Source organism: Protopterus annectens, chromosome 3.part1 (genome assembly GCF_019279795.1).
Source record: "Protopterus annectens isolate FY-2018-M chromosome 3.part1, PAN1.0, whole genome shotgun sequence".
In the NCBI taxonomy this organism is placed as follows: domain Eukaryota; kingdom Metazoa; phylum Chordata; order Ceratodontiformes; family Protopteridae; genus Protopterus; species Protopterus annectens.
Window position 1 is genome coordinate 103,221,266 of NC_056732.1, and position 18,351 is coordinate 103,239,616.

Consider the following 18,351-nt stretch of genomic DNA (forward strand, 5'->3'; position numbering starts at 1 on the left):
ATGTGGACATCCTACAAAAGGGCCTCACTGAGACAGATGCCTGGTGTCAAAGCCATGGCCTCAAGCTCAATGCCAAAAAGTGCATTGTCATCCCCTTTGGTAAAAACTCTGTACCCATGAACTACAACATAGGCAGTAGTATACTTAACACCAAAAGTGTGATAAGAGACCTTGGGACACAGGTGGACAGTAGTCTCTCCTTTGATAATCACCACAGTAGTCAGGAAATCCTTCTACATGACACACCTCATCACAAAAGGTTTCTCGTCCAGAAAAAAAGAGGTCATTGTTCCCCTCCACTCATCACTCATTAGACCCATTATAGAGTACAACACCCCTTTTGGTATGTACCTCACAAGACATCTACAACAACTGGAAAGGCCGCAGAAATACCTCACAAAGAGGATTACTGGCCTCAAACAGATGCCCTACACAGGCCATCTCAAAAAACTCCAGCTTTACTCCGTCACATATCACCTATTCAGAGGTGATCTCTGCCTTACATACAAAGCTATGTCAAACCCAGAGCTGTTGGACATGCTCCACTTAAAGAAATCCCAATCCCTCCAAGCTACACGCTCTAGGGACCTAAACCTTGTCACCACAATAAACAGAACAGGGATACATTCCTGTCCAGAGACTTCCCATACTCTGGAATAAACTACCTATCTATATCAAACAAAGCTCCTCATTAGCACTCTTCAAAAAAAATCTTGATGATTGGATGGGAAATAGGAAATTCACCCCGGGGATCACCTCTGTGGCTCTGCTCGACAGTGGCACAGGAAAATAATTTTTTGGGTGGCAAAAGCCAGGGTACCTTTTTGGCTGGGCTTGTATAGGCCCCAGGGCCAATAGCCTAGTACCTACCTATGAACCTATGATGGAGACAATCTAGTATTTGTGTGAGCACAATACACCAGCTGGTGTATTGTGTGAGCACAATACACCAGCTGGACATTAACTGAAAAGGAAAGAGGTAGAAAAGGAAATGGCGTGCGAAGCACAGGCTAGTTAAGTAACATTTGTGTCCAGATGTTGGGGGAGGGGGGAGGATACCTAATCAGGTGGGGGAGGATACAAGATCAGGTGTGGGGGATTCAACAGAGGAGAATGTAATTAGAAATCAAAACATCTAGAGGGTCCAGAAACAGTCAATACAACTTATCAGAAAGTGAGGTAAGTATGGTGCATTCAGCCTATGGATAATAAATAGTCAGACTAGCTCTCAACCGTAGCTATAATGATTGCCTACCTCAGAAATCAAATACCATGTAAGGTGAATATGGGCTATGCAGAGCTAAGCTACAGAGCTAGCATGGTAGAAACGGCTGTCTGAAAGAACCCTGGTTGATTTGGGTGACAAGCAGTAGAGCAGAGTTTCCATGGGCATACGGCTGAAAACGGAGAGCACAGGGTCTATAACAAGTCTCAAGAAGTATCACTCCACTGCTTTCTTTACTTATGGCTAATTTCATGGAAAAGAAAGAGAAAAACAATTGGAAAATTACTTGTTTCAGCTTTAGGGGGGTGGGATGAATATTTAGTTTGGAGAACAAGTAATAATACATCTTGCAACCCTTCCCTGGTGGCATGCTTGCTTACAGTAGTTAGTAAAGGCAATGCACATACAATGTGAAAATATAGAGGTTGAAAACCTACATTGCTTTTGATTATTTTCCTTTTAGAAAAAAAAGAGTTCTAAATTCAAAGGTCCTGTGAGTGCATGATGTTTCCGTTGGTGTTCTGATTAACACTTACGTGGGATACATGCAGGGAGAAAAAGCAACCTTTTCAGTGGTTTTAGGGACAGAAGGTGGAGACAATCTAGTACTTGTGCGGGCACGCTATACCAGTTGGACACGAACTGTAAAGGAAAGGGGTAGTAAAGGGTTACTGGACCAGTTCATTTTCTTCCCTCTTCCTCTACTAGGGAGTGGTGAACACAGGGACACACCTAGCTATCATCTTCAGGCATGCTGTTTATTTGTTTGTTTGTTGACCAGATTACAGTACTGATTGGCATGGACCTTTGTCTGACTCAGGCTGAGAGAACTGTCTAGTTTAGTGACTTGCTCACAGTCATAAAGTAGGCAGATGGAGTCACTGGATTAACATCGTCTTCTTGCCCTACTGTCCAGAAGGTACAACACAATGTTGTAAAAGTGTGTTTTTTTCCCTAATTTGAGTGCCTCAACTCTCCTTGATATGCATGTAGCCCTTGGGTACTGTGCTTTGGAGCTGTAACATCTTGCCTTTCATGAGGTACTACTCCTGTGGCAAGAATTAGACCACCTCCATCACTTTGGGGTGGATGAATCAACATCAGTGGCTTAGCACCCCCCGGCTCGTACAGGACCCAAGTCTATCAGTAATACCTAAATACCTGAGGTGCAATCAAGGTTTCCTTCCTTTGTGCCTTGAGTTGGCTTCTAGCATCCCATCTTTTCTCCCCTAATGACCACTTTCTATGTTCCCTATCTGCCCTTATTTGCTCATTATACCCTATCTGCTCCATCACGACTGTAGAGATTCATCTCCTCAGTTAAGAACCACAATACCCAGCTCATGAGCTCTTCTAGTTTTATGAACTAGTTCACTTCTGGTAGTTGCTTATCTTTGGTTTTCCCTACCTCATCAGGTTTCATTTTGCCTTTCACTTCCATTTTGCTGGACAGTAAAATCACTGATACTATCTGTACCTTTCTGATATGTGAGCTGAAAGAGCTGAAAGCATAAAATATGACTTAATCAATACCAAAAGTCACTTTTTAAATGGCAACTAACAACACATATTCTGGCATGAGGAAATATAAAACAAAAAATTAATGAAAAGCATTGTTGTGAATAATTACTGAAGAGATATACCTGTTAAGAAACAGTAAAGCATTTGTATGGAAGCAAAACAAAAATAAGTTGTATTCTGTCATGGAAACCCCTCATTTAAGGCTGCAGCTTCAGAAAGTGCTATTAAATTTCTGTTTTTTTTAAATAAAAATACAGGATTAAGTACAAAACAAAAAGAGCAACCAGCAAAAGACCAAAAGCCAAATGTAAAATCGAAAAAAATAGCTGGTCAGGCAGAAGTGTAGAACAAACAGGAACTTTAATAAAACATTACACACTGAATAAAATCAAATCAATAAAACAATAAAAAACAGGATAAGGATTTTTTTTATTAAAGAACAATCTTCTTCTTCTTCTTTCGGCTTTTCCCAGTTAGGGGTCGCCACAGCGGATCACTTTGTCCGCACATTGAATGGCAGTGGACAATACCACTTTTTATTTATTTTATTATTTCCATTTGCTTAGCTGGAAAGTATGGCTGCATATAATATGAATGTTACAGTTCAACAAACTCACTTCTAGGCCTCAGTAACTGCATTTCAGTGCCGCAGCAGCAATTATTCACTGCTGCTACCACAATGCTACAGTATTCCTTTTAATTAACTAGTCTGCTTCAGTCCCACCACATCATCCACATGTATGAAGAACTGAGCCTACAACAAGAAAAAAGGTACTGCAGACATCTACAACTTCTGATACAAATGAGGAAAATTTGGCAGATGGAACTGTGGCTGTTCATAATTTATTAACATACAAGTGACAGAAAAAGAAAAATGGTTATATCAACCAGATAGTTAGCATAATGAAAACAAGACATACTTCACATCAACACAGTTCAGAATCTACAAATCATACATCTCAAAACCAACAGTGCCTACAATGATTGTTAAAACATAATACCTGCATGCTTACACAGTGTACTGTGGGTTCTTTTCTACAGAATGACAAAAGCAAAACCGTACTGGCACAGTGCAAGGCTTTAATTTTCAAGTTGAGTTTAGATGCACTGTGTCATTAACTGAGACCTGAATAAGTGGGAGTCACAACAAACCTAAGGAACCTGCAGGCAACTTTACAGTTACTGTGAAAAACAGCAGTGTAGCCCTTGTGGCCTTTCTGTTAGCCTCAGAACTGCATGCAGTTTTGTGGTATGATACACGAGACATATCACTGAAGAAAATAAAATTATCCTACATGTTACACAAATCAACACTAAATGCAAGTTTAAATTAACTATGTTTGTCTTAATATTTTCAAAGCAACGCATCATCTATAGCAAAACATACCTCTTGAGTACAGAGAGTAAAACAATATTATGTACCTGAGCTTAGTGTGTGTGCCTTGGCTTTAACAGCATAATGTGTTTAAGCATTACATCAAAAACAAGTTGCTTTGCATATTTCTTTAAAGTGATTTTGGTGAATGATTTTTTTAAGTAATTTGTATTAATCTGAGGAGCAACACTCTTGCCAATATGCAACTTTATAGATTACACAAGTTCTTTTTGTCTCATACCATATTGACAGTTAAGCTGTTATCACACTTCTCTATCATCTTCCCTATACTATGACAACCTGTTTGTTTGGCAGTATTTCAAGTATGGCACTGGGCTGTTGATATGGGACACTCTTTGAAAGCTGTATCCATTCCAGGCAAACTAATCTTTGTAGCATACAGATTGAACATAATTATTTAAATCCTAGTGAGTGGTCCTTCAGTGGTAAGATCTATTTTTAAAGAGTGGAGTACAACAATTAGCAGCCTTTTTTCATCATCAAAGATTGCTTAGTACTCCATTTTTTTTCAAAATTGTTGGCCTATTGGAACAGTGGCAAGAAGTTTACCTGATCGCTGAAGACTCATATCCAAGTAGCAACTTAGGTGATGGCAATTTCATTAAGGAAGGGGGCAAAACAATGTATTTGCTCATCAGTACTTGAAAAGGAGTTGGTCACAGTCTAACTTTCACTGTGTTCCCATAGAAGAATGGAAAAACCCCAAAAGGGACATGCATAACTAATGAAGGTGAGTGCACTATGCAAGGTATTCAGATTCAGGAAATAATAAGCAGAAAGCAGCCTGTTAGCAAGAGTTGTACTGGTACCATCCAAAGGGGGAAAGGGGGATAAGGAAAAAGAGAGGCTAAGGAAATGCCTCCAGACACACTCACTGCCTTGACTATACCCCATCAGGAAGAATCATGCTTTCTATCACAGCTGTGAGGCTAAAACATCTGGATCCTGAATTTGCAGAAAATAAAGTGTGATTCAAATTATAAAAGCAGTGAATTGGAAAACTGACTGTCACACTATTAAATATGATTTGTAGGGAGGGGAGTGACGAAGTGTCGCATAGCCCTGATACTTACATAAACTAGAGCTGAGTGCCCTTCCCTGTGCCACTCCTTGCTCTGGTGCCCCCCCCCCCAACACCAATTTTTAGTAGAGGATAATAAAAATGACCCATTGTTTTTGTGGATCAAAAATTTCCTCTCAAAAAAAAAAAATAAATAACAAAAAACAAATGTCAACAAGTGCCTTGCTGCATCTAAATCCCATTGCTGACCACAAATGTAGCGCCAACATTTAAGTTAGAATGCTGGTATTGCACTACTGGACAAATAGCATGTCCTAATTGTAACACCTTAATGTCTTACTTCCTGGGTGACTGTCCTTTTTGCACCACCCTAGCTACACCTCTGTCTGACACAACTGCTCCTCAGAGTAGGGAGAATTATCCAAGATATCTGACCTTGAACTTAATACATTCTGCTTCACATTCACCCTTGTAGTTCCTGTATTCTAATGGTCACTATTACATCCTTAGAATTTCTTCAGACACCCCAATTCCATGGACAAACTGTGTGCATCATAAGTGGAGTGTTTTGAAGACTTTTAGAAGTACTTTATGGCATCCGATTATTATGGCATCCGATTAGTTAAATGTCACAAAGTATTTTCTGTGCCATCACTACTTAGGTTTTTTGTATTGCATTTAAATAGGAAGCTGTGAATGCTTTCTATAAAAAACATGGTCCAAATAAATGTAGGCTTTCCTAAGGTGACATCACTTTGGGGTTTGTGTGAGATGCATCCATAGACTAACAAAAGTGTCGGCATGTTCAGTGCTGTGCCCATTAAAGTCTATGGCATATGTAATGCTCTTCCTAAACAGATGGCACGGATATTAAAGTTCATTGCTTACACTCTGTAATATCACCATAAGGAAAATGTAATTTTTTTTGTATCATTGAAAAGCTGAAGGTGTCATTGATGGGGAAAAATGCTGAAGCAGCAGTTTATGCGCCACATATCGTGTTAAGATTTTCTTCATCAGCAAATCACTTTGAATGTACATCAGCTAAGTAATTTAAGACTTTCAAAACACAGTGGAATGAATATTTGTGAACAAAACCAAACCCATAGTGACACCACTAACCCAAAAATACATAAAATTATTTCATGTTCTGCAAATGTACAGCAAATTGCACTACACCCCACATATTCATAAATATACATAGGAGCAGCACTAAAAAAATGGAAGCAGTAAAACTGTCCTGTTAAAGTGCTTTAGTTAAAGCAATATAAAACAAGCCTTTAAATGACTACTCTTTACAGTGTCAATAAACCATGCTGGGCTGTGGGAGATGCTGGATTTTCCAGCCTTTGCAACATTATCCCATTTGGGCTTTGCTTTTAAGGGCAAACAGTGCTGTTACTGAACTGAATATTACCTCACATCCCAGTACGGTTTAATGCAAGTCACTTCAGATCGCACTTCCAGTATTGATGTTAAGGTAACTGGAATCCTGAACTGTTTTCACATAAATAAATCAGAATCCGTTTAGTCTCACAACTTAGACATGAGTAATATCTGCTCTTCTGAAATCTACCATCAGACAGTTGTATAATTCCATCAGCCACTCAGGTTGTATACCACTGATGTAAAATACAAGAATAATTCACGGGTAATGTACAATAAGGAGTATACTCTTTCCTTTCCTAAAAAACATGATACTTAGCAGCACACATAAGGTAATTACTAAAACCATTACAGCTTAATGCCATATTCTCATGCTTTACACAAATATTCACTTACACACAGATTTTCATTAATGCATCCAGTTTTAGGGTTAAATGCAAACACAGCTCTGATTTTTTTTGTTCATAATATTTTATCTTTTCCTTCATTTATTATTAATATGGCAGCCATTTTATAAAAGCAAGATTTCTGTCTGCCAGATTCTATATTCGCCTGCCTTAAACAAACACTTAACCTTGACCAAACTGATATCATACATGCTTAGCAAATACTTTCATCATCTTAAAGGAGTCAGGAAATGGATCATATGACTTTTACAGTCTGACAAAGGATTTAAGCACAGCCCCTTGGATTGTACTGACAGACAGGGTCTGAAGCTAATCAAGGCCGATGCAAACAGCACAAGATGCATACATTTTAACTGTGCTACAAAAGGAAGACATAAAAAAAATCAGCAACATCTGTGACTGTTACAAGGTCTACTAAAAGTAAAGTGATGCATAAAGGGTCAAACGAATCCAATTAACTTTTAAGAAAGGCTGTATACCACTCTTCTCTTTGTTGTCCCAAATGAGATGACGACTTTTCTACAAATGTTATTGTGAGCTCTTATGAAATAATTATGCTGTCATACACTTTGGATTAAGGTCTTCTTAAACACAGCCAGCCACATGCACAGAAAGAAAATGTATCATAATTAAAAATGCACAGTCAATTTAATTTGAAACAGTCAGACAGAATGTGTACATCTTTTGGTAATGTTGGATACTGGCTAGATAAATATTCACATCCCCCTGAAATCCAAGAGTCCAAGCATACAAATAAGTACAATAACAATTATTGGCTCATTTCTGTACCTGTGGGCAGAATTAATCAAATTATCTTTACAAACCACCAAGGCAGACCAGCATACCCAGAGTTAAGCTGCAACCATTACAGCTCTGTTCCTAATCTAATTTTATACTGATTAACATTTTCTCTTCTTTAACATATGTTAATGGGGTAAGTGGGCTGGTTGATCCACAGACCTTTTTCTGGCTTGACTGGGACGGTAAGGGCAAGACTAAGTACAACATATAAATCTCTGGGCAATTTAATGTAACCAACACAACACTGTTATTTCCAAGTGGACTATTTCTGCTTTCGATTATTAGCAAGGGAATTTTATATTTTGTTACAGCACATTTTTTTATTAAATGCACACTTCTATATCTACAAATAACTGTATTGAGCTGTATCAAACTACTATTTATTAAAGTTCCAGAATATGCAGAACTCAGAGGGTTCAACCACAGTTCAAGCTCAGGGAACACTGGGAGAAAATGGCACATTCCCCAAACATCTGGCTCAGCTGCTGTGTACATGTACTGACGTGCTTTGCTGAGAAACACAAAATGTATCCAGTTTGAGCTAAGGCTGTGTGCAACATGAAGGTGGGTTTCTGCATGCCTGTTTTTCTAGTCACCACTAGCCAGTGCAAGATTTTTTTTAATTTGTTTGGGAACTAAGGGGCAACCAGAATACTCAAGCCACTCAGCCCCAAGGACTGTAGTCAAAGGGCAGATCAGAGTCTGGCAGGAATGATTATTGTTTTTATATAAAAATGTAGAAACTTTGGGGAAATGTAAAGGTCTAAAAGCATGTACTTGTTTATGCCATTTTTGAGATGGGAAGGGTCACAAGTTGTTTTAGGAGCAAGAAGGAGGTTAATGTAAAAATATTTGTGTTCTACACTGCATTTCTTTTAAACGATTGAAACATCCATATATGTTTGGTAGAACCTTGATGATCTGAATAGCTGAATGTAAGCACCAGAAATGAACACAGTTGGCCCTTATGAGATCCAAATGATTCATCTCTTTTGCTGGACCTTAAGGAGTGTGTGCTGGCTAACCAGGCAAGTCCATAGGATGCAACTAACTTTTCTGCTAAATAAAAAGCTACGTAAAAATCTAGACTCATGTGCAATTGTGCATAAATCTAAAAACTGGGGATTGGCAACCTCAGACTGAAATAACTACAGTGATAAATTTCTGTTTCATCATATTTTCATGTAACTATCCATATTTACACTGTGCTCACTTATACAGAGATGAAGCCCTGACATTTGCCCAAGTGATCCAGGTTTCACAGTATCCTGGACACTGTAGGAACTGGCTGTAGACAAAAGGAGTTAAAAGGCACAGCCTGCTTGCCCTTTTCAGTGGGGAGGAGGGCTGGGTATGTATGTCTTGACCACAATCCATTGTGGAGTCTCCAGTAGAGACCAAAGAGGAAGTTGGACGAACTTCTCACAAAAGCCTATTGTATGTCATCTCCTGGATAGTTACACATGGGAAATGTAGTGTTACAAACAGACATGCCTTGATCCCCCAAACTGGATGACAGTACCACTCCTAGCACTCACGCTTCATCCTGAAGTGAACAAATGTCTATAAGGTTTACCCACTGGGGAACAAATACATCAATGGAGTATCAAAAGTGAAGGTATGATGATCACTGGGAGATTACAAAAGAAAAAATATAAAAAAATCCAAAACAATAATACACAAATCATGACATATTTTCAGAAAAAAAAGACAGAAGATCAATATTTTACACAGTAAAAGGGTGGGAGTATACATTTTTGTTTTCTGAACTATAAATAAGTGGCCTCTGCAAATGTGGAACTATTTCCCTCTTAGGTGCAGATGTTTCAGTGTGTTTCATTATTGATGGGATTAAGTGGGTGCAGGTCTAGGTCTCTGTACTGTGGGTAGGGCAAATTCCCTAAAACTGAATGCTTGCTAAGGTTACGGATTAAATACCATTTTATTTTGCACAAACACCATTTAGACTAATTGTTTCTGATTAACAGCCTGTATCTCATCTTAGTACTTTTCCTTTTGTTTGCTTAATGCATTTAAAAAAGTCAGCAGTGACTTTTTAATTTTCAGACATGAGAGAACTGCATTTTCTTACCTGAACAAAGCTGTTCAACTTTCGTATAGTTCATACATAATATGTCGTTAACCCATGCAATGATGTCATGTCTGCTCATAGTCTCCTGGGTAATTGAAGTAGAATACACGTTGACCGCCATTCCCCAGCTGTAAGAAAATCAGAACCTTCTATTAGTAGCTAAAACAGGAATTAAATTACTATCGTACAAGGAGGAAAGAAAAATTAAAGACAGTGCGCAGACCACAAAATGCTTTACTAACACCCCTTCGTTTCTCTACTCTCATATGGTATCATGCAAAGCAGGATACATTTCACTAATTATAATACTTTAACATTTTCCACCGCAAACTATTTCACAGTTATGGTGTACATGGCTGAAAAAAGGCATTTTTGTGATGGAGTAAAAAAAAGATTAGGATCTGTAATATGGTAACTGTTTAAGAGCTCTAAATAAATATGATCTACATGTCTGGTGTAGAAATTATGAAAGTTAAGATACAGCCTTGTGTCTGTAGATACAAATTGGCAAGCAAACTAAAACAGTTTAATATTTTTCTTTCAGACTGTAAACATTATATCTATATAATATTTGTTGCCATGAATAACATTTCTGAAAATTTAACTCCTGTCCAAAAGGTAATTTGAAAGGAAATAACTTTTTTTTGAAACAAGACACAAACATGCTTTTTCCTTATGCAGCAAACATCTGGTATTCAGCCAGCAAACCAAAATTGGCACTGCTTTTTCCACTGTGCAGTGGATATCATTTTTCTGTGTTCAGTTGTGGAACTACCTCCACTACCACTCCATTGCCACAACTATTTTGGGATTACCTACAGCCCCTAAGGACCTGCTTAAACCATCTGATGACAGCTCAACAATCAGCTAAGGGCTTACTTTCTTCATCACTCAGTGATTACAGCTCATCTGAGACTAGTTACACCATCCATCAATTAGTGAATGCAACTCCCCAGGAATGAGTTGTGGGTCTACTTCTTCCATCACTGAGCATCAGTAGTTCCTCTGAGATCAGGTAAATGCCTACTTCCTCCATCACTAAGTTACCACAGCACCTCCAGGATCAGCTGTGGGCCTACTTTCTCTATCATTAAGTGACCGATATTCCTCTGAGATCAGGGTTGATTTAGTACCTCCATCATATACTGACCAGAACTCCACAGGAATCAGTTATTGGCCTACTTCTTCCATAACTCAGTGATTGTAACTCCTCAATGATCAGCACTGGGCCTCATTCCTCCATCATTCAGCGATTGCATCTCCAAAAGAATTAACTACAAGCCTACTTCCTCTATCACTTAGTGATTATATCTCCTCAGCGATCAGCAGCAGGCCTATTTCCCCCACAACTCATGTGAGATTAGTTGTGGCCTACAACCTCAATTGGTCAGTGGGCACAGCTCACCTCTGATTAGTGGAAGGCCTAATGTTGTCATCTCTCAGTGAGTAGAATTCCTTTCATATCAGCTGTAGGCTAGTACCTGTCAGTCTAAGTACAGATCCTTTAGGATCCGAAGAAAACCACTATCAGTCAGTTTAGACTGAGTTTCCTCTAGATGTCAGGATAACTATACTTGATACTGTCCTTCAACTCACTCTCTCATTCCTTCAACATCTAATTAGATGATCCACTCGTAGGTAACCCAACTATCACCAGTAATTCTCATTCTATGATTACTAACCATTTGGACCTGAAAGATTTAAATGTCTCACTTCAATCTTTGACTTCAAGGCTAGGACTCATGGACAAGTGTTCTAGTATGCAAAGCCACACAGTGCAGCCTGCATGCTAAGCAATCCCTTTCTGATTCACACCCTGAGGCTCCCTATTACCCTCCTGCCATCTAAATTCATGATTTGTCTTCACAGATCCAAACCACTTTTCCTGACCTCCTGCAGCAATCTGTTGTTATGAGGTAACATTAACACATCTGATCTGATTTTACTTCTTTTTGTACCTTACCAAAATTATCTAATGTCCAGGCCCACTAGAAAACTGTGTGGAAGGTTTTATAAATTAATATATTATAAAAACTGCAGGAAACGTGTTGGTTTCAATGGAAAACTCTACTACCTCATTAGAGAATATTATCTTCTATGCTGTACTGCGAAGTGAGCTTTTCATTATTTGTAAGTATCAATATCAAGCAGTGCAATGCATACATATCAACCATTCACTCAAGTACTCTGCCTTGAAGAGATTGTTCTAAAAACTTAATAATTACCTGTGCTTGTTTTGCTGGAAAAAATTTAAAAAAATAATTTAACAAATTGTTCTGCTACCAGGCAGTGTGGTTAGCATTGACACTTCATTCCAAAATCCTTTAAATATAAAGAACATAAGGTATGGGAACCAAATGCTGCCCAAAATCTTAAGTGCACAGCCTTCTTAAAAATTGTCATTAATGAATGTGATGATTTGTATTTCTGTATGTTTTGTAACTATGTATCTGATCCACATAAACATGCACGGGAATCACAGTCTCCAAGTCATTTGAACATATTCAGTGAGTCAAGTAACCAAGACACCTAAACTTCTCAATCCACAAAGTCCATTCAGAATGAAACTCTTAGAGTCATACAGAATAAAACATTGGAGTCACTTCCTCATAAGAGTCAACAGGAACATCTTCATATGTCCTCGCTCATTTTCATTTGACTGAAACAGTGAAAGGTTCTCCAGTTGTCTGTTTTACCTTATGGCTCACATGTTCAAACTCTGCACAGCCAAGAATGAATATGCAACTTAGTTTAAACCACGTGAAAACAAACTTAATATGGCTTTCCCTTCTATACTCTGTGCAGCCATTCTTCATTAGGTTTACTTAAATAGCTAAGTAGTTTAGCATCATGTGCTAAAAACTTGCAGGTTTTGTGACAAGTGTGATAAAAAATGAAAAACTGTGGAAAGCTTGTGGGAGCAACGTTTCAGTGGCCCTGCTAATAAGTTCTCTTTCTTGGTTCCAGGACTAACATGGGACTGTTCACCACCTAAATCACTGTGTGTTTGTCTAGCAAATAAATGGAATATAATCCCAAATATGGCCTTCTAGCTCAGAGACAATATGGATTCATGGAAAGGCATATTAAATATTATAAAAAGGCTGCACCCCTCACAAACAATATGAAATGTTGCTTATTTGGAAATCTCAAATGTTTTTTATTCTGTTGTGCAAAAATTGAGTCCTGCCCAAGTACGTGACCTAATCTTTCTCAACAGTTAGAGAAGAATGAACTAACCCCTCTGTTGTTTTTTATCTTACTCACTCCATACTGGCTGTCATTCCATCAGTAATCCTTCAGTGATATGTAATGACTAATACAAACACACACACACACACACACACACACACACACACACACACACACACACACACACACACACACACACACACAAACCTGTTTCATGTTTACTAACGACCACCTGATAAAGTTCTCAGCTTTTCAAGCTATCCTGTATGGCATAATGCCCTGAATACTGAAGCTGCCAACAAACTATTTGTAGCTAATTATCTTCAAGAAATTTCCATCTAGTTTAGCCAAAATGTTACATTATTCTGTACAGTTTGAGGAAAAGACTGGTCACTACTCCAACAGAACATATGTTCAAACTAAATAATATGACAAGGATGAACAATGGTCATTTTAAGTAGCCAGCAAAACAATGCTCTATATTCTCAAGATATCTGCTACTCTTTACTACATCTGTCTCAGCAACAAACTCTGGGAGACACTGAATGACAACGTAAGCAATGGTATTCTTAATGAAAAAAGTGGTCCAAACATACCTCTCATCTTATTTTCTCAACAAAAATAATGGGGGGCAAAGACCCAAAATTGGGGGCAATTTTTAGACAGTACCTTATCATATCTAAAATGATAATAGAACATGACAACATTTTTTTTTAATCAGCATGCATTTTTCTTAACAATAAAAAGTATCAAGAGTTGAAGGATTTTATCTGGGAGGGGAAGAGGGCAAGGGTCAAGTGGGATAAGTTGATCCTTCCAATAGGACAAGGTGGTTTAGGATTACCTGATTTGAAGGGGTGTTTTAGAGCTACACAGTTAAGGCTCAGGCACATAACACAAGTAGAAAGCTATTTATTTATTTTTATTTTATTTATTTTACATTTGCTGACCAGGAGAGTCCGACTGGATACATGCCCATTTTCAGTGGAGGCCTGGGGAGAAAAGCTCCACAAATTAAAAAACAGAATGCAAATAACATTGGTAAACACAAATATAAAAGGTTACATTGTTATGAATTTTAAAAATAACAAAAGCTACCACAAGATTACAATTCAGCTGACAGAGACAACCTAAGTAAGAGGAGGTTAGGTGAGGATGTAACTGGGAGTAATAGCATGGGGAAGAGGGTGGGAGTGGGAAGTCAGCCTGGGGGGGGGAGCAGGAGCATGTCCATGAAAGTTTTAGGTGTTTTTTGAGTCATGTTTGGAATGAAAATGTAGAGTTGGCAGTGGTAATGGCAAAAGGTAAGGAGTTCCAGATTTTGAATACGTAGTTTTGGAAGAGAGAATCACCTGTTGTGTTATTGCTTATGGTCACCTTGAGAAGTTTTTTATCACTAGAGCAAAGTTGTCTGGGATTAGTTTGTATTTTTAGTAGGTTGGATAGTGCTGGGGTTTTACCTGGAAGTAGTAGGATTTTGTGAGCAAAAGAAAGCTGGTGGAATGATAAAAGGTTAGGGAACTCAAGCCAGTTAAGTTGATACAGTGAGAGACAGAGGTGGGCTCGATAGGGGATAAATTTGACTATTTGATTGTAGCAGATATTGAACTTGGAAATTTCTGTTGGTGAAGATTGTGTGGCATAGAACAGGGTGGAGAGGAGGTGAGTTTGAGCTATGGTTATTCTGGCAGGTTGAGTTAGAAAAGGTTTATTTTTGTAAAGACTGCCGAGTTTTTTGTGGACTTTTTTTGGTTTGATTTATATGCAGGTCGAATTTGAGGTTATTGTCAATGGTAACCTCTAGCAATTTAGTGTGGGTATCTGCAGAGATGATAGTACCATCTCTGGACACAATATTAAATGAGTTGGGTATTGTGGTGGATTTGTTAGGTTTAAACAGCAACACTCTGCTTATTGCCTTCCTTGTAAATAGTTCTGGGACCAGACTAATGCATGACTACTAAGGCCCAGATCAGTGAGGGAGTGGAGTAGTTTAGGGTGGTTGACCATATCAATGGTTTTGACAGGTCCAAAGAAAATGGCAGATGATAGTTTCCTTAAGTGTCTGTTTTGGTTAATGTGGTTGGTGAAAGAGAGTAAGGCTATGGTTGCGCTGTGGGTGGGGTGGAATCCATGTTGTGTGGGACAGAGAAGTTGGTTATTAACTAGGTATGGGATAAGTTAGTAGTGTATGCATTTTTCAAGTATTTTTGCTAGTGGGGACAAGATGGCAACTGGTCGATAGCTGGAGAGGTCGGTGGATGTACCACCTTTATGTAGAGGGTTGATGTAGGAGGTTTTCCATATTGGTGGGATGGTATGTTTAGATATGGATCTGTTGAGTAGGATAGAGATTGGATAGGTGAGTGCATTAGCTGCCAGCTGTAGGTATTCTGCAAAGATTCAGTCAGCTGCTAGGGTGGTAGGTTTAAGTTTAGTTAGTAGTCTTTTGACATAGTTGGTGGGGATAGGTTGGAAATGGAAGGTTGTTTTTACTCTAACTACAGGCTCGGGGAAATTGGTAGTAGTAGTAGTAGTAGTAGTGGGTTACTTTTGAGCTAGTTTGGAGATGGTTTCTATGAAGTATTTGTTGAATGAGTTAGGTATATCTGTGACATCAGTAGTGGAGGTTGGAGATGGGGTAGATGGTTTGCCAGGGTGGAGTAGTTTATTTATTCCAGCCCAGAACTTTTTGGGGTTGTTTTGATACCTGTTTTCCAATTGTAGGAAATTTTTTTTCTTTATCCAGTAGAATAGTTTTTTTGTTTCAATTCTAAGTTTTTGGTATTGTTCCCCATTTGCTAGAGATTTAGTGGCTCTCCATAGGTGTCAGGCTCTATTCCTTTGTGCTATCTTTTTTTAGTTTCTTTGGTGATCCAGGGGACATTTTTGGTTTTGAGTTTAGTAGTAGGAGCTGGGGCATGCTTATTTAAGATCTGTAGGAAAGTATTGTTGAATTGGGCTACTGCTTGAGCTAGGGTTAGTACTTTTAGTATGTTCCACTTATGGTGTTTTAGTTCAAGTTTGAAGTTGAATGGGTCGAAGTTATTTTTGTTTCGGGTCATTTGTAATAGGGCGGTAGAGTTGCTTTGCGTTTTGTATTTTAGTAAGAAGGTGGGTTGGTGGTCACTAAGGGTGTCTGAAAGGACTCCTGCGTGGTATGGAGTGTTGGCCTTATTTATCAAGAGCCAATCTAGGAGGTTTTTTTGGTTTTACTGTTTCCTAGTCTAGTGCTAGACTGAATGATTTGGGAGAAGTTTGAAAGGTTAATATGGGTGGTGAGGTTAGTAGTTGAGCATGTGTTCCAGTCAATACGGAAATCACCTTGGATAATGGTTTCTTGGGGTAGATTTTGATTTACCCAGTGTAGGAGGGCTTCTAGGGAGGGGATATTTTACCTGGTGGTATGCAGCCAGTGATAATATTGATTGAATTTTTGTCATTAAGTTTGAGTTTGGCTAGGAGAAGTTCAGAATTATTAATGGGGGGAATTGAGGATTAATGGTGACAAGTTGTAGGTTGTTTTTGTAAATTAATTCTACACCTCCCCCTTTTTTAGACAGTCTGTCATGGCGTAGTACATTGTATCCTGTTGGGAGGAACTCCTTGTCGGGTGTAGTGGGTTTTAACCAGGTTTCAATTAATGATGGTATATCGGGGGAATAGGTGGATAGTAAAGCATGGGTGCACTTTGTTATTGATGCTATGGATATTTAAGTTTAGTAGTAAAAGGCTAGTTTTTGGGTGAAAGGCTATAATTCATAGTGAGAAGGGTTGACGATGAAGTGGAGAGAAATACAAGAAATAAGGAGGGGAAGAGGGGGGTTTGGATTCAGACCATTAAGGGGATAATAACAGCAAACAGAATATTATATTCATACAATAGCAGAAATTATTGTAAGAACTAAACCAACACAAGAATGGAGAAAGGAGATTCTGCTGATAGGGATGACTGTAATTAGCATACAAAGAATAGGAAGAGGGGCTGGAATTTACTGGAGAAAACTGGCAAAGAAACCAAAGTGCTGGGATCAAATAACTAGAGAGGTAATACAATGAGAAGAGGCCAAAAAGACATTTGGAGTGCAGGCTAGAGGCTCCCTTCCCTATCAGGGACTGATACTGGAGTACTGGTGAAAAAAAGGGATAGGGGAATCCTAAATAAAATATCTGCTCTAGTTAGAGTTTTTAGCTGAATCTAGAACAGAAACCACTGTTAAAAAAGGGGCAATTGGCAGGGCATATAAATATTACACAATAACTATAGGAATCAATCAGAAGAGGTCAGAAATGATTGGGAAGAGAGATTAGATAAGCAATTCACAAAGAAACAATGAGAGGACATATGTATGATTCCCAAATATGCAACATAGTCTTAGAAGATTTAGGATTTTTGCTTGGAAGTGTTTGCATACATATTTTTATACCCCAAGCAGACTCCAAATTATAGCTGGAGATGTGATAGGAAAGAAAGAGGTAACTGGGTACATGTTTTGGGAGTGTAATGTGTTAGCAGAGTTTTAAAAATGCCTACAGAGTACTCTCTCAGGAATACTGGGTGAGCAAATGAGTGTAACTAAGGAAATTATATTTTTTTTTTTTTTGAGCGGACACAGGAACTGTATTTGAAGTACTGAATATTATAAAAAAGGGATAAAAAAACTGTAAGACAGATCTTTAGAAAAGGGAAAGAGCAAATTACATACATATATATGGAAATTGTGGAAACAATGCATGCAGATAATGTTCAGGATGAGGAGTGAGGTTTAAGGGAAGTCAGGAATTCAGCAAATTATGTAATGCTGGATTAATAATTGTAGAAAAGAATATATGTGATATATAATGGTTGTAACAGTCAACATGTTAACATGGTTTGTTTTCTTTTACAAAAATGTATGTTTGCCTATGTCCTAAGTGTTAATTTAATGTTTGTTTGTGTCTTTCGGCTTTTCCCGGTTAGGGGTTGCCACAGCAGAACTCCGGTCCGCTAATGATTGGTAGTTGATTTTTACGTGCCGAGTTACCAGCCCTGACGCACAACCTTCAACAAAGGTACACCCATTCACGCATATCTCCATGCGGAAGACGCTCTAGCTGAGAATCGAACTGGACAGCGTCATACTGTGAGGCGACAATGCTACCGCAGCACCACCACCGTGGGTTAAGTGTTAATTTAATAAAGGTGTTAAAAAAACAATAAAAAGTATGAAACTCTAATGTTTGATGTGACTGATTGCAACCCTCAGTGATTTACAAGAAAATCAGTGTTAATGACAGGGTGAAATGGGATGCAAAATTACGGCCAATTGA

The 18,351-nt window shown here is 38.4% G+C and overlaps 1 protein-coding gene across 4 annotated transcripts in view; it reads right to left on the minus strand.

The window, feature by feature from the left end:
- Positions 1-18,351, minus strand: part of MAPRE2 (microtubule associated protein RP/EB family member 2) — a 2,455,004-nt gene that overhangs the window by 829,213 nt on the left and 1,607,440 nt on the right. For all 4 annotated transcript variants that reach the window (XM_044066619.1, XM_044066620.1, XM_044066616.1 and 1 more), the window contains one exon: positions 9,850-9,977. In XM_044066619.1, coding sequence (XP_043922554.1) covers positions 9,850-9,970 — 121 coding nt within the window. In that variant the 5' untranslated portion in view covers positions 9,971-9,977. The remainder of the gene's footprint in view (positions 1-9,849; positions 9,978-18,351) is intronic.